Here is a 16175-nt window from a genome sequence, read left to right on the forward strand (position 1 = left end):
TGGAGGGAAGGTCTCTGCACAGAGTGCAGGTGGGAAGCATGCTTTGGAGCAGGAGCCCAAAGCAGGAGGTGGGTCTTACCTTAGGGCAAGAATTCAAGAAGTCATCGCTGAAGCTAATGTAGGACTTGAGCAGGTTGGCCTTGACCCCGCGGGGGGGCTCGATGGTCATCTTGGAGCTGTTCTGGAGGATGGACACAGGGAAGCAGTTGCTGGGTAGACTCGTGAGCCAGAGGCGAAAATCCTGATGCACCTGCAGAACCAAAGGCAGAGAGGGTTGGACACGGCCACTGCAGCTGCCCTGAGCCAACCCTCCAGTTTGACTGGGAACCTCTGGATGGGACGGAGCAAGGTCTGGGCTCCAGCAAGGTGGGTGCCTCCCTGCCCGTCCCCTTTGGAGAGCACCCGTGGCCTCATAAAGCAGCTCCTGCCACACCTCTGTCATCCATCCCCATGGGTTTTTCATTAGACTGTGTGCGAGACCCACGTCCTGAAGGCTGGAAACTTCAGCAAGTGGAGACACCAGCTGCACGTCCACCCCTTGGCGGGGATGTAAGAGCATCGGGTTAGTTCTCCCCATGTCCCCAGCTGTGGCATGTCACCTTTTCAGGGTTAATGCCCTCGATGAGTCTCTCCAGCAAAGGCATCCAGCTGGGGGCCAGGTGGCAGTTCTGGAAGAAGACCCATTGGCCCTGCTCCATGGCTCTGTGCATCATGGCTTCAGCACGGGGGCCCTGCACGGGGACAAGAAGAGAAGAGAGACCGTAAGCTAGGTTGGGGGAGAGCTGCTGAGCGAAGGGATCAGTCTCCAAATCCATAGCCTGGAGTCCACAGCGCCAGTCTGACCTGGGCCCTGTCCCTTAGGGTCAGTTGGATCCTCACTGTCTGTGATCAGCAGGTCTGGGGGCCATGGAGTGGGAAGATGGAGGAAATGGAAGAATTAAGGATGAATTTAAGAGGTAGGGGGACATGGGAAAGGGAACTGCTGCAGTCCTTCCTGCTGAATAGGCTCCTCCAGCTGGTGGAAGGCTGGTGAGGAAGGGCCTTGGTGCAGGAGGGCTCTCACTGTGTTCCAAGGGTGTTTTCCTCCCTGGAGTTAGGTGGGATCTCTGAGAGTGCCGGCGCGGCAGCACTACCCCAGTTGCACCAGCAGCCTACCTGGCCTTGGCCCAGGGAAATGGCAGAGAGCTTCTTGGAGAACTCCATCTCCTCAGCAAACTTGTAGAGGTCAGCAGCTGGGTCGGTGCCAGGGGACAGCACGAATACGAGGGGGGTGGTGGCAGCGGACTCCTTGAACACCACCGAGAGGTCGGTGGTCTGCAACGCAAAAAGGCCGGAGGGTTTGTTGAGAGCATGTGTGGGCACCACCCACAGCACCTTCCTCATCCTGCCTGTCCCCAGCTCCTCTGCCAGCTACCCATGTGCTCTGGACACGTCATTTCACCTCTCCCCGTGTTTCCTCAGATGGATGCGGTGTTGTGCCACCCTCCGCTCTGGCCAGAGAGTGGCACTGGCATCCTCACTGCAGTGGGAAACGATGTCCCCGGGCTCAGGACCTCCTGCTCCCATCCTAGCGCTGCCGCCACCTCATTTGGAACAGTCACCTGCGGCTCGATAAAGCGCTGATCCAGGTTCAGCGCCACGAAGTCCTGCATGGCATCGGTAACCTTGTCTCCCCGCAGACATCGCAGAACCAGCAGCTTCTGGAAGGCATCAAGCTCAGTGTCCCACTTCCCAGGTAGGGGCTCTCTGCAAAGCAATCGTGTGTGTTTTGAGGGGACATGGCAGATGCTGCAGCTCCTCAGGATCACCTGAGCTGTCTGCAGACAGCAGCTTCAGAGGGGCTGTGGCCCTTCCAGACAGCTGCTTCCACTGGGAAAGCACCAAGTGATGCTGGGCTGAGGCAAGCCGCAATTCCAGGTGCCCAGCTAGTGCAGACTGCCATGTGGAAAGGGTACAGTGGACTCACCTGTGAGGTTTGGGGCTGTCAAAAATGGCCCTGAACTCTGCGAGGTTTTCCCCAAAATCGTCTGCAAAGCTGGAGAAATTCTGCAGGTTGCTCAAGGCCAGGATGTCTCCCCACGCTCGCTCGTACAGCCACTCGGGAGCTGGGTTCTCCCGCATCGTCTTTATGGCCCCCCCTGACAGCAGGTAGTGCCACTCATCCTGGGAAGGAGAGAGGACATGGGCATGGGGGACAGCCTGCCTGTATGGCCTGTGTGTTTGTGCAGCTTTCTGGTTGCCTCTCCTGCCACGTGTTGGGGTCAGGGAGTGTACGAACTGCTGAGGCCAACATGACCATTCACATCTCTTCTGTGGCGAGAGGTGCACGGAGAGGTTTGAGGTCTGAGTGAGCAGAAGGGCCACACGTTTGCCTACTACCTGGATATGTATTTTAAGGGGAAACACGGCCCTGTCCCCACTCCCAGGACATTGACCTGAGGCCACAGTAAGGCTCAAACTTGTGTCTCTGGGGAACTTTGGAGGAACAGACCTGCTCTGCCAGGACACAGGCAAGGGGAGGTTTGCAGATCCCTCCTTGCTACTCCCTCACGCTACCTGTGGCCTCAGGTCAAGTAGGAAGGGTAGTAGGAAAAGTCTCAGGTCAAGTAGGTGGCCTCAGGTCAGGTAGGTAGGTAGTAGGAAAGTCCACCCCTTGTTGAGAGCACTTGCTCATGGGTGACAAAATATTCTCCAATATGTGTGAGGGAGCTACAGTGGGGCTTTCAAGCCAGCCCTGGAGGGTTGACTGTGTTCAGAAAGTCTTTCCTGTGTGCTACCAGGGCTGGGCTTCGGTTGCCCTGGCTGGGATCCCACCAAAGGACTAAGCTCACTCACCATGTTGATCTGCCCTTCGTTCATCATAATCCGGACGCACACCAGAAAGGCAAACATGAGCTTGTGCTTCTCAAAGAGGCTGCGGCACACATTGCTGTAGAGACTGAAGGTGACGTAGTTGTTGATGTTCGTGATCCGCTCCTTCAGGGTGTCTGAAAACAACCAGACAAGGGTGGAGGTGTTGAGGGTGCTGTGGAGGGTGCTCTTCACAGCAGCTGTCTGTGCCTGGTCAAGTGTCTAGTCAGTCTCAATTATAGAGACTGTGCAGTGATGTGCAATCACTGCATTTCTGAGACACTGCAAAGTGACGAGTATGACACTACTAGGGGCAGCCCTGGGCCACGAGCTCCAATGGAAGCAGACACATCTGTCTTGATTCTGCAGGAACTCCAGCCTCCGCTCCTGAGGGGCTAGGCATGTAGTGCAGGGAAGGGGATGGCACCGGGCTCCCTGGAGCTACCTGCTCTCTCGGAGTTGGCGATCCCTGTTAAGAAGATGTTGAGGAACCACTCGAGTGAGTACTGGTACATAGGGTCCACGTTGGCCAGGTCTGAGACACAGAAGTAGAGGATCTGGGTGCGGACAGCGACGGGCACATACTCCATGCGCGTGATGTCAATGTCCTTCTCTGTCTGCTCTGCAACCTTTACCTTGGCCTGGGAGCAGCAGAAACCTCACAGTTAGTGCAGGGCAGACAGTGGACACACAGCTGCAGGAGAGGGCACCTCTCACTGACCTCGATCTCTCCTGCCTTGAGCTTGGATGCCTCCAGCACATTGATGAGCTCCAGGTCATCTACAGGGTTCCCCTCCGAAGTGCTGAGCCGGTAGAGGATCTGGTCTTCTATGGCCTTCAGCTCCTGGCGCATCTTGGCATTGCTGACGACCAGCTGGTTTCTGGCCTCTTCTAAGTCAGGCCTCTCCTCAGCTACCACTTGGCCCAGCAGCTGGTCTTCCAAGCCACTGCAAAGAGAGCCAGGGGTGACGATGGCAGTCGTGCACGTGTGGTGCTCACTAGCACGGGCAGGGACAGAGCAATGAAGTGGTTCTTGCTGCGCACCGGGAGGTTGGGGAACTGCCTGCTGCAGGGATTGGGGTTCAGGTCCAAAAACAGTTTCACAAGAGAGGAATAACTTCCTAGATGTACAAATATAAACATAGTCAAGCTGTCTCCTAGAAGTGCAACCTGCAGGAGGCAGGAAGGATTGAGGAGGGTGTTGCTATGGGGTGGTTTATTCTTATACTCTTCTCTGTTGGCTATTGGGCACTGTTGGAGACGGGATCCTGGGGCAATGGCCCTTTGGCTGCCCAGGACAGCTGCTTGCCTGATGACAAGATGAACATTGCTAGGGAGGTCCATGCTTCCCGACACGTGGGACAAGCTGTAGCTGAGCCCCAGCAGCACCAGGTTGAGAGAGGGAAAAAGGCAGTGGGGATCTAGAAGAGGAGCTACCCGCTGCTCCTGGAGTAACAACGCAGCCCCGAGCCAGGAGGGGCAGGGCAGCAACTCTGCACGCACAGTTCAACCCGCTGCACGTGCTGACCAGAACCAGGAGAAGGGGGATGGACACAGCCTGAAGTTCTCAGACAAGGAGAAAGGTTTGAGAAATGTGGGGCACGAGCGAGCACAGCCAGCAGTGCTGCCCGGCCTCCTCAGCGAGCCGCCAACCAGGGAGACCCACAAACTGTCACAGGTCTCGCAGAGGCTGTGGCAGAACAGAGATGTGGCCCTTCTCTGCAGCACTCTCCCCCTTCCTGAGCAGGTCAGGACTTGGGGAGAAGGGCCAAAGCCCATGGATTGTGGGGAATGAGGCTCACCAGGGTGAGCAGCTACCAGCGCTAGCAGGTACCTGGGCGAGAGGGTGAAGTTGATGAGAGTGACCTTCGTGCAGACCTCCGGGGTGTAGTGAGGGTTGGGCAGTTTGGTGGTGATGTACATCCTGAAATCCTCTTGGTAGGGGATCACTGTGTCCCCCAGCTTCAGCACTGTGTTGCCTTGGTGCTTGTAGGTCTGTACCGGAGAGGGATCAAGTCAGGTGGGTTGGGATGTCTCCCTGCTGCATTGCAAGAGAAAGCATCCCACTCTGCCCTGGACTCTGCCAGGAGAAGAAGGTGGAAAGAGACACAGAGGTGCTCAAAGCCGCCCAGCAGACTGAAGGCCTGAATGGAGCAGCCAAATGCCCTGGCCCTGCCTGCCAGGCACAGGTCTGCTGCAAGGACATTGATAGCAGAGAGAGGCTACCACTACACAGGAGCCCTGGCTGAGGCAGGGGAGCACAAAGCAGCAAATGTTGCCTGCCCAGAGAGACCAGCAAAGCCACAACTTTGATCTGAGGGTACAAGCACCTTCCTCTATGCCCAGCTACCCCTTTTCAGTGTGGCCACCGCGCTCTGCTTGCCCGTTCCTTGCCACGGTGAGAAACAGGACCTGTTTCAAGAGGACAGGCTCAAGGGCTGGGTCTAGCTCCTCGCCAACGTTCTCCAGCAGGAAGGGCTTCCCAAAGCTAATGGAGTTCTCCAGAGTGCTGAGGAAGTCCCGGTCACTCTGCTTGGCCACCTCCAGGTTGTTCTCCTTCTCCTGAAAGGCAGCAGGAGAAGGCAGGGATGGAAAGGAGTCCAACACTACATGGATGCGCTCTCAAGGACTGCACTACTGCTGTGCTGAGTAGAGAGGAAGAAGAAGGGTCTCAGCTGAGCCTGCTGAGACCCTGGGCCCAGATGTGGGGCCAGGTCTGTAACATGTTTCTTGATGTGATGCTTCCTGGGACAGGTAGGCTATTGCTCGATGAACCTGCTGTCCAGCAAGGGGGTCTGTTGCCCTCTCCCTGCTGCATCTTGCAGCTCTGGTGTGTAGATGTCTAACATGCTGATTTAACTCATTGAAAATGACAGCTTTTCTGCTCAGCTGCTCTTCAGCAGATTTATCCCACTCACAGAGGGTCAGACACCAAGGGTGTCCAGCTAAGCAGCAGGTACAGGGAGGGAATGGCAAAACCCTCCTTCCTACAGCAGAGCCTTGTGGAAACAACCCTGCAGAGCACTGCTCTGGCAACTTGGAGCTCCTTTGCTTGCAAAGTGAGGGCAGGTGTGTGGGAGAAGACCTCAGGAAGCAGCTGCCAGACCTTCCTTCTGACCTTTTAAAAGGCCAGTAAGGGCTTCTTTTGTCTGCCTCTCTGAAATGGAGCAGAAATTGTGCTCTGTGTCTCCAGGACCCCGGCAGCTGATACTGAGCTTATAGCCAGGTAATACCACTCCGAACACCCTCCATCCTAGACCCCCTAAAAGCTTTTTTGAGAGCTGCCAGGTGGGGGTCTGGTGAAGGGTGTGAAGCTCCCCAGAATGCTAATGGGGAGCCAGAGCTGGAATCTGATTCTCCACTTGCTTGCAGAGGGCCCCTCCTGCTGCGTGCGAGTTCCCCTGCTCAGGGGAATCCAGCCAGGATGGGTGCAGAGCTTGGGAGCCTTGTCTGGTGCTGGAGAGGCATCGCTGGGACAGCGGGAGGTCCCCCAGCACTGAAAACAAAACTCTGATGCTGCAAGGCCTTGCTCTGTGCTGCTCCTAGCAGAAAGCTCCTTCCCCCGTCTCAGCACCCCTGGGTTTCCTCCTCGTGGCTCTTACCAGGTTCTTGATCCACTTGTTTGCTTGTCCCTGGGGATCGATATAGTGAGTCCAGCGCTGGGAGAACTCCGTTATTACCCCATTCTCCACAGACAGGCTATCGTTGGGTAAGCCAGCAATCTGGTTAAGCCAAAAAAAAGCTGTGTATTAGAAGTTAGCAAGGCTTGATGGCCCCATGCAGCTTTCTCCCTGTGGTTCAGGAGCTGGCTGACCTGGCCTCCCTTTGCTGCGAGTGTCAGAATTACCCTGGTGCCCAGTTTCAGGGGGTCCCAGCCCCTTGGGCTGTGTTTGCTCAGCTAGGGTGGTAGCTACTACAACACGATGAGGATTCTCTTGTCCATGACTATCATGGTCGTACTGAGGGGCTCCTGGATGGGTAGGGGTTGCAGCAGCTGGACCCCAAATTGCAGCTTATGGATAAGGTGTGTGATACCCCCCAGGGTCATTGCTACCCTGGACAGTGCTGGGCTCTGAAAGTGACCCCTTGATGCACAAGGAGCCCCAGGGCCTGGCAGCGGTTCCAGTTCTGAGGTGTGAGGCACCTCGTTGTTACCGAGCTATGCAGTCTGGGGCTCTGTCCTCCGGCACAGCTCTTTCTGGTGACTTGTGAGCTGAGCATTTTGGCCTCTGCCCCAAGTGCTGTCCCCTTCTCCCTGCCGTGCTCACTCCGGCTGCTTGCCTGCCAGGAGCGGATTTCCATGGGATCTCCGAGGGTGCTGATCAGGTTGGGGTCCTTGGTGTGGGGAACGTTGTTCTCTGACAGCTGCCTCAGCCACTCCTTGCACAGCGCTGTGCGGTAGTCGCCCTGCCACAAGAAGCACCTTCACAGTCATCCTTTTAGTTGCACCTAGTCTGCTGCGATGGTCTAAGCCCTCCCCGTTCATGTTCATATGTGGCTGGGTGCAGCCTCTGGCATGATGGAGAGAGAGATCCAGGAGGGCCCTTGCATCCTTTTGCTACATACGTGCCCTGTTCTGCAGAGACTGAGGTGTTACAGCTCTGATTTTGCCCCCTGCAGGTGGTGGCACGTGGAGGTGGTGGTGGCAGAGTGACCTGGCTGCCCCAGGCCACAGAGGAGCGGGAAAGTGCTGGCAGCTGTGGTGGCCACTGGCCCCAAAGCGGGGCAGAATCCGACCTGCTTCCTCCAATCTTTCCACTGGAGTTTCTCCAGCTAATCCCGCGACAGCGAGAGGCACGTGGCCAACTGAACCCCTCAGGGAGAAGGAGCTCTGCCCACTTACTGTGAACGGGCCCAGGTAGGCCACGAAGCCAGCCGCGACCAGCACGTCCCCGGCGATGTTGTTGAGCATGTAATCCAGGCTCTGCACGGTGTCCTGCCAGCGCACCTTCTCGTCAGCCAGGCCGTTAATGAGCTGAGGATAAGCCATAGACACGGGAGCCTCAGGCTGGGTAACGCAGCGGATGAGCGGGGGTCCCAAAGCAGCCCCTGCCATGCCCTGAGCTCTGTCCCCGCCGCTCAGCTTGCAGCACTGTGTCCTAGGAGCACTCCTGCCCTGTGGTGGCCTCGGGAGCTGTGCTGCAAGAGGGCAGCAGCTCTTCACGTGCCGGGGTGTCTTGTGTAAGCAAGCAGAACGCAGCTCTGTCCCCTACCTTGTCAGCATAGCCCAGCCTCTGCTCGCACTGCTCACACTTCATCTCCAGCTCTTCCTTCTTGGCCACGCAGTTGTTATACTTGGCCTGCAGCATCGAGATGCCGTCTTCAACCTCCCTCAGGCGGTCCTTGGCTTCCTCAAGGACCTGCTGGGTGAGGTGCAGGTCCGCTTCTGCTTCCCGGAAGGCTTGCTGAGGAGAGGCACAAGGGAATGGTGGATGTTGTCAGGCATGGGGCCAGGCAAAAAGGCAGCCCCTGTGGCAGGAGCTGCTTTGCAGAGCAACTGTCACTTGCTATGAAAGCACTAGCTGGAACTGAGATCCTTCCCCACGTGGCAAAGGCTATCAAAACTGCTGTGAACATCCCTTGCACATCCTGGAGATATGGCAGGCTTTTCTGCTGGTCTTCTGACAGTGAGAACTTCTGTTTGAAGCCCTAAAGCATGGCCAGGCTGTTGGCATTGCTCAGCTGGGTGGAAGAAGGCACAGGGCCAGCTCTGTACTGCTGCTGGACTTGGAAATCCCTGCGTTACTGTGGAGGGGCCCCACAGCAGTTATGCTAACATGGTGTGACTTGACCTGCAAAAGCCTCTAAATTAACTTTGCAAATCCTCTTGTTGTGTCTGATAGCAACTGGCCAATTAAAGGCCATGAGCTTGCTCTGCTGCATGGAGTAGAGGACAGGATTCCAGGTCTGGCCTGCTTCACTTTTTGGCTTTAGGTGACCTGCTTAACTCCAAGGGTATTCTGCAAGCCTAGGAATAAAGGTAGGGGTGGGAAGGGCAGTTCTGCATAGCTCTGCCAGTCCAGCAGCCTGTGCTAACTTGAGCATGAGCTCAGGATGTGGCCTGTTGGGTAAATGGAGGAAAGGTTCCTCTGCTTGCTCCAAATAATAATACAGAAGTCACTAGGCTTAGAGAAGATTAAGCACTGTAAGAACACTTTTTGCTAAGCCAAGACTCAGCCTTAAGAACAGAGCATCACCTCTGCCCAGCATGTTCTAGATTGATTTCTCCTGTTTTCATACCCTAATGTACTTCTGGGCTTAACGAATGTTGGGTCAAGCCTTGATTTGAACAGGCCAGGGCTGCACCATGCAAAAGGAGCTGCTCGTTCTGCTCTCCCTAACGCCCAGGGTGACCCGGTGACGCGGCCTCTTACCCGCTTGGGCTCCACAGCCTTGGCCACAAAGTGGTACTTGTACATGGCACGCACCCACTGGCAGATGGAGGTGCAGGCTTTGGAGACCTTGGCAATGGCAGATGGCTGGAACTCCACGCTGTCAATGTAGGGCTGGATGGCTTTGATCACAGACTCTGCAATGTTGTCCTGTGAGGAGCAGTGGAAGGGAAAAGAATCATGGAATCACAGTAAGAAAACAGAAGAGGGTGCTAGAGATCTGACTGAGGCAGATCTGAAAGGTTTTGGGGCACTGAGGGCTCAGCAGAAGCCTCAGGGGTGAAGAAATAATCCCTGCTTTTCATTTCTGTTAGATAGCTGAGGGGCTGCAGAAAACAAAGCCCTGGAGAGGGGACTTCTGGGGAATAACAAAATCCAGCTAGGTCTTCTGCAACCACAGCTACAAGGGATGACTCTTCCCACAGCTACAGTCTCTCTCAGATCCTGGCAAGGAAGTTAAGGCATCACACTGGAGCAAGAGGAACCAAACTGCCGCGCCATCAGATAACTCCCTTCTTGTACCATGTGTCAGGGTTTGTGTCCTCCTGCACTGATGGGAAAGAGGAAGGGACAGAAGGGAGGGCCTGGGCACCTGGGCCCCCTTGCCAGAGAAGTATTGCTGGCAGAAAGGCCCCTCTGCCACTACTTACCTTGTTGTACTTAAATAGGCTGTCCAGGAATTTCCCCGGGTCCTGGAGAAGAGCCTTGCCTGGCTCCCAGTAATCATCCACCTTGGTGCCCAGCTTTTCTCCTGGCACCCTTTTGGGCTTGATTTCTTTCATGATGCAGACAGCTTCGATCACCATCTTCACACCAACTGGAGGCCGCTGCATTGCTCGTACCTTCAAAACCCAAGCAGAGACACAGTGGGTTGGCTTGGTGCTCAGTGCCCTGCTGACAATAGCTGCTGGAGAACCCTGGAAGGGCAGAGCAACTGGGGTGCTTGTTCCTCAGTGCTGGCCAAGGGCAGGTGGGGACCAGAGGTAGGGCTTGGGGTCCTGTGGGCATGAGGTGGTTTCTTCTGACCCTGAGGGAACGCAGCTGCCACATCCAGCTAGAGAGTATGGGGACAAAAGGAAGCTGTTGATCTTGCATGCTGCTGATACTTGACTTCTGGTTATACCCACTCATTTAAGGGAGGAAAAAAGAGGGTAATCACAGGTTGAATGTGAGCTGGAGAAAGCTTTGACTGCTGTTTTGCTAGGAAAACTCTGCCTCTCCTCCCAAGCCTCCCCCAGGTATCTCTGAGCAATCCCTGTCCCTGGCAGCCTTCCCTGAGCCCCTGGAGCTGCTGCTGGTTGCTCACCAGGACTTCTTGTTGATGGGCTTCTCATGCACAGCTTCCCACCTTAGTGAAAATGTGGTAGCAGAGGGAGTGACGTGGGGGTGACAGGTGACGAGCACCGTGTGTGGAACAGGAACAGGAAAGGCTGAGGGGCCAAAGGGACTAGCAGCCTGGCTCAGCGACAGGGACAGGCAGGACCCAGGGGTGAGCACTCGTTGAATCCCTCCCTCTGGTATGATGTGGGAAGGACATGCTGGAACACTCAACAGCAACTGCTGCCTCTCTAGCCTTCAGCATGGTTTGCTCTTAGAGTGAAGCTGAGTGCGTGTCACCTCGGGCAGGATGCTGGAAAAGGCTGGGGATACTGAAAGCCCATGGGAAGGAACTGTTGCCAAGGGTGGCCAACCAAAGTCAGCTGCAACAAGTTGCCTGCAAAGCCTGGGCAGCCTTGCAGCACAGCAGAGACGCTTCCCTCAACCCGGCCCAGCTTCCCTCCATGCTCCCCCAACCCTGTTACCTCTGTAACATCATTTTTGTTGAGGTTCCTCAGGCTGGCAAGAGCAGCATCCAGGGCTGGAAGTGCTTCGGCCAGGTCCTTCTGGGCATCATCTGCAATGGCTTGAGCTGTCTGAGCTTTGGCTTTGGCTCTTGCCTCCTCAGCCTGCACAGCGTTTCGCGTCTCTTCAGCTACAGCTGCGTCCGCCTGCAACGCCACAGAGAGCCTCAGAAACGCGGTTGGAGCCAGAAGACCTATTTGGCTTGTCTCCATATCCCTAGGTAAGGATCCCAGTTTTCCTGGCAGGTTGTGTGCCTTCTCCTGCTAGAGGGGCAGGCACATGTTGGAGCTTAGTTGCTGCAGGGAATCCCCTCCTTGCAGGAGATTTGTTGGCCTGTGAAGATGATCCACAGTCTCCAGTTTTGGCTGCCCTGGGGGACTGTTAGCTCTGCAGGAATTAGCAGCTCTACTCATCTCCCCTGGTAGCAGAGGGTGGATGTGACAGCAAATACAGAGGGAGATGGAGGAGTAGCAAAACTTGCTGAGGGTTTTGTGGGTAGGCAGAAGTGACAGTTTTAAGACAAGTTCCATGGTTTCTGCCACCCCCCAGTTGAAAGGTGTAAGGGAATGTGGAAGAGAACCAAATCTTTGAGTGGATCAGGCCACCCCCAGTGAGCTATGTGGGAAGATGAGAGATTATAAACTCTTTCGCCTTTGTTCGTGGAGCTGCAGGATGCTGGTGCTTCTGTTCTGCCTCAATCTGGCCACCCTATAGTGGGAGACAGGTGGGGAGGAACTGGGGAGGAGGTGAGAGCCAGCACAGGGACAGTTCTGTGCTTGCAGAACAAATACCCTGCCCAACTCCAACAAATATCAGAGCAGGGTCCCCAGCAGAAGGCAAATCTTCCTGGCAGTGCTGCCAGCCATAGACATGTGCTGGACTGATTTAGGGTCACTATAGTGGTCCCCCAAGCTTCTGGCAGAGGTGCTGCCATGATGCAACCCAGTGTGACGCTACTTGGTGCTTGAGAGGTTTGTTCTTGACCACACAGTCCAAAATCCCTGTCCTGTCTGAGCACATGGACTGGACAAGCGTCCAGCAGTGGTACCTGCAGTTGTTCCATAGTTGCCAGGGTGTCCTTGGCCGCTTCTGCCAGGAGAGGGCGAGCAGACTCCAGCTCTTCCTGCATCTTTGCCACATCCTCTGCTGTCTGCAGGAGCTGGGGGAGCAGAGCAGAGGGAAAGCCCAAGCATAGTCACAGAAAACCCCAGCAAAGGCCTTTCTGGGTGCTCCCTGCCCCAGGCAAGCTGGCAATGCAGGTCTTGCCTTGGTGCTGTTGCAATCAACAGGCTGGATTTGAGAGCAGTTTTGTTAGGGTGTGCATGCAGACAGCAGTGTCTAATGGTGCCTGCACGTCATGAGTGCAGCTTCTGCAGACACTGCTCTGCTGCACAAATAGTGTTAAAGTTTGTATTAAATCCTATCATCTTATGACCCTTATTACAACCAGCAAAACTGTGTTACAGCTTGGGCTGGTCTTAAGTCCTGGCATCTCTGTGGCTGTAGAGGAGATAAGAGGAGCCTAAAGCTCTCATAGCTGTGAGGTACCAACCTTGTCCAGGCCGCTTTTCATCCTGTTCATGGCTGTCTTCAGTTTCTGTTTCTTCTTTCCAATGAGGGAACTGAAAAGGCTGAGGAACTCTAGGTAGCTTTTGGGAGTGACATAATTGTGCCTGGCCAGCTCTGCCAGGTACATCTGGCACTTTTTTGCCACACTCTGATGGATTTCTATACACATCTGAATCTACAAGGAGAAAGGGAAGACAAACCATCTTATTCAGCACAGCTCAGGTGTTAGGCAAGGATTATAAGGAGCCTAAGTATATGATTGCAGGGAGCTTGCACACGGATGCAGGCTTCAAATAAGAGGGTAAGCCACACAGCCTTGCTGGAAGGCCACAAGGACAGAGGATGAAAAAATTATGTGACCACCTCAGGGCATAGGAATTTGAATGAAGGTGTCCTGAAACACTTCCTTTACAAGGTAGGGCCTTTTCTGCAGGTGCCTGCATCGTCTGCCCATAGGTATCTGTGCTTTGCTTGTTGAGTGTGGCTCTTACCATCCCATCCACGCCTTCTTCATTGGCACCAAGATCTGGGATCTCATTCAAGAAGGAGGAGGCAACACATTGCAGTGCTTCAGCAGGCCACTCGTTAAACCAGTCAATGGTACAGCAGTTCACTAGAGAGGGGAACTGTCTCAAGCGTGCTCGGAAAACTTCACCAATAGGGCTATGCCATGACGAAAGCAGAAAAGAGATGTTACAAGCTACTGATGCAACGTTAAAATAGCTTTTCTTCCCTAGAACCATCTTGAACTCTTACAGAGTAAGAAGGAAGGGAGTATATATGGGGAGAAGGAGGAAAGATGGGAAATAGGGAATGAGAGTATTGGTAATGCTTCACCCTCCCAAGGTGCAGGTCACAGTTTATCCCTGAGACATCCTGAGTATATTCTGGAAGCACTGAGACAGGGGAGTGATGTTTTCTGGGCCCCTCACTAAGGATAATGCTCAGGAGATCAACAACGAATTTTGAACAAATTTTGAACAAGATGACCAAAAGCAGGGCCCTGATTTGATCCCTGTACTCTGCTGTGACCACCTTGTATCTTCAGGCAGCCCCCTGCAAGCACCACAGCGAGCCCCACGTTCATGCACAATATTTCTTGTAACAGAGAGCTTAAGGATGCATGAGGGAGGAGGAAGCCTGTATTTAATCTGGATCCCCTATAATCATATTAAATTTCTCAAATTTCATTTTAAAATCAGCAAGGAGCAACGAATGTAACCGTTCCTTGTGGAAGGCTGTACACAAACCTTACCCCAAGGTCACGGGTTCAGAAGTACCAACCCTAGGAGCGGCGCAAGGCAACGCACAACGCGGGGATAACGAACACGGCTACGAGGAGGCCGTCTCGGCAGGAGGTACCTCATGCACAGGACCATGTGGATGGTGCTGCGCACCCGTCCCGTGTAGGCAGCCATCAGGTTGGCCTTGGTGGGCTGCAGGCCCAGATCCCGAATGACGGGCTTCATCGCTGTCATGATTTGCTCTTGGTCGTCAAGGTTGTAAATGTTGGGAATATCACCCGAGTTGAGCATGCTGTTGATATCCTCAAGGAAGGACTCGCTTTTAATCTAAGTAAGGGGGCAAAAAAGGCCAGGTTTCCTAAGCCATAAAAGAATCAGACTCCAGATGCCCTATAAATCACTTATGGATAAATATAGTCCTCAGCCTCTGTGACAAGGAATCCTCTGGGTGATCACTGGGCTTGTGTGACACATACAGTGACAGAGTTTGCAGCTGAACAGCTATGATTGGTGGAGGGCAGAGGTGGTAGGGCTAGGACCAAACCTTTCTTCTGCTCCTTCACTGCCTCCCACCAACAAGACTGTGCTCAAGGCTTTGCTCCTTGCTCCTTGCCCTGAGATGACTCTGTGGTCACACTCCAGGCACTAGATGCTCTGAGTCTTTGTTCTTCTGGCACAGAAAAATTCTTTGTTATTAGAGTAAAGCTCATAAAAATGGTAATTTTATGGAGATATCAAAGTATGAGCTTCCTCTTCCTACCTATGCACATCTGAAATACATATCATCCATCTATTCAGGTAAAGGTCCCCTCCTTTCCCCTGCCCCACCCCCCACATATATGTTCTTCACTACATGAAAAAAGGATGAGTGAACAAGCAGTGCTTGACAGATGTTAATCTCACTGCTTAAGGCACTGCCAGAAGGGACTTGGTTCCTATGATAATGAAGACAGTATAACATCCTGTAGGGAACATAACTGAACTCCAGAATTTGGCTAAGTTATTAGCAAAGTGTAGCTAAATCTACAGGTGTCTTTGAAAGGAAAGGGAGAAAAATACAGTCCTTCTTAGTGTCAGTGGTCAGCATAGTGTTTAGCTCCAGGCAGGTGGGTTTAAAATCTTTGATCCCACCAACTGTACAGAAGGAGCCCACGCTGCAAGGGAGGAGTTTTGGAGCTCCAGAACCAGCCCACTAGCACACAGCTTTGCAGTCCCCCTAGCAAGAAATGTCCCACTTTTTTTTTTTTTTTTTTTTTTTTTCCCTGGGAGTTATAAAATGGTGAGGGTGGGCCCCTGGGGAGATAAATGTTGTGTTGGCTTCATATCAAGCATCACAATCCTCTTTAAGGGTTTTCTTGAGCTTAGAAATGTGCTTTTGACTCCTCTCCAGCCCTCCGCTGTGTTAGCACTGCTGTACCTGTGTGTCTGCGAACAGAAACGTCATCGGTAGGCTTTGAAGGCCTGCCTTCATCATGATCTTCTTCACATCATCTCGCCACTCTGTCATGCCGTAATTTTTGGACAGTTCAATCTGGAAACACTCATACTCGGCCCTAAAGGAAAGAGAATTCTGGAGTTATATCCCGCGCCAAACACCTCTTACAGCAGTCATGAGTATATGTTGTGGATACAGTGGGAGAAGAGCAAGTTGTTTTCCTACACCGAGTACACACATGTCCTTGTGCACACTCAGTCACCAACTCTGAGTGTTTTATTCACAGCTAACCGAAAGGAAGGCAGGGCTGCAACAGAATGAGGGTGGTAAAACCAGTCACTTAGATGAAAAGTAGAAGCTCCAGCTCATGTAGAACAGAGATATGTGAACTAGCCAGAACCAGGGAGAAGCTACAGGAATTACCCAGCTTCTTGGACCCAGGCACACATCCTTGAACAGTGCTTCACAGTGCAGGGGAAGCAGCCCTGTCAATCATTTTGTGATCCTGCATTCAGTGCAGATGTGTCTGGGAACTCTAGTTGTATTTTTCTAGGATTGTTTCCTGTATTCAGGACCTGAAGAATTTGCTTGCCCTGGCCTATTCCCCTGGCTGCTCAGATATCCCTCTCAGGAGCCACTGGTTCCCAAGACCCAAGGGGAGGCTTGCCTGGCTATCGGTGTCACTCGATCACTTGTCACTGGTAATGCCTGTCATCACCTTCCTGCTGCCCAGCTGCCAAGAAGGAGCCTGTGTCACTCCCATTGCTGTGCTGAGTGATTTGACTCAGATTGTGCTGCATTTGCCGCACACCTACAGGAGCAACCCAAGCTAACAGCAAGCTA

At 53.7% G+C, this 16175-nt stretch overlaps 1 protein-coding gene across 1 annotated transcript in view; it reads right to left on the reverse strand.

Annotated features, from left to right (window-relative positions):
- DNAH1 (dynein axonemal heavy chain 1) overlaps positions 1-16175 on the reverse strand; it is a 62468-nt gene that overhangs the window by 4051 nt on the left and 42242 nt on the right. The window contains exons 49-70 of the mRNA XM_088527466.1: positions 15315-15450; positions 14016-14224; positions 13145-13316; positions 12637-12828; positions 12133-12243; positions 11045-11230; positions 9893-10084; positions 9225-9392; positions 8064-8255; positions 7694-7825; positions 7132-7257; positions 6453-6572; positions 5263-5412; positions 4685-4845; positions 3572-3797; positions 3296-3491; positions 2836-2987; positions 1967-2163; positions 1602-1746; positions 1156-1314; positions 600-731; positions 80-250 (exon numbers count right to left, since the gene is read on the reverse strand). Coding sequence (XP_088383592.1) covers positions 80-250; positions 600-731; positions 1156-1314; positions 1602-1746; positions 1967-2163; positions 2836-2987; positions 3296-3491; positions 3572-3797; positions 4685-4845; positions 5263-5412; positions 6453-6572; positions 7132-7257; positions 7694-7825; positions 8064-8255; positions 9225-9392; positions 9893-10084; positions 11045-11230; positions 12133-12243; positions 12637-12828; positions 13145-13316; positions 14016-14224; positions 15315-15450 — 3625 coding nt within the window. The remainder of the gene's footprint in view (positions 1-79; positions 251-599; positions 732-1155; positions 1315-1601; positions 1747-1966; positions 2164-2835; positions 2988-3295; positions 3492-3571; positions 3798-4684; positions 4846-5262; positions 5413-6452; positions 6573-7131; positions 7258-7693; positions 7826-8063; positions 8256-9224; positions 9393-9892; positions 10085-11044; positions 11231-12132; positions 12244-12636; positions 12829-13144; positions 13317-14015; positions 14225-15314; positions 15451-16175) is intronic.

This window comes from Tinamus guttatus, unplaced genomic scaffold, assembly GCF_059628265.1.
Source record: "Tinamus guttatus ecotype Peru unplaced genomic scaffold, ASM5962826v1 Tinamus_guttatus_pri_ptg000026l, whole genome shotgun sequence".
Classification (NCBI taxonomy): domain Eukaryota; kingdom Metazoa; phylum Chordata; class Aves; order Tinamiformes; family Tinamidae; genus Tinamus; species Tinamus guttatus.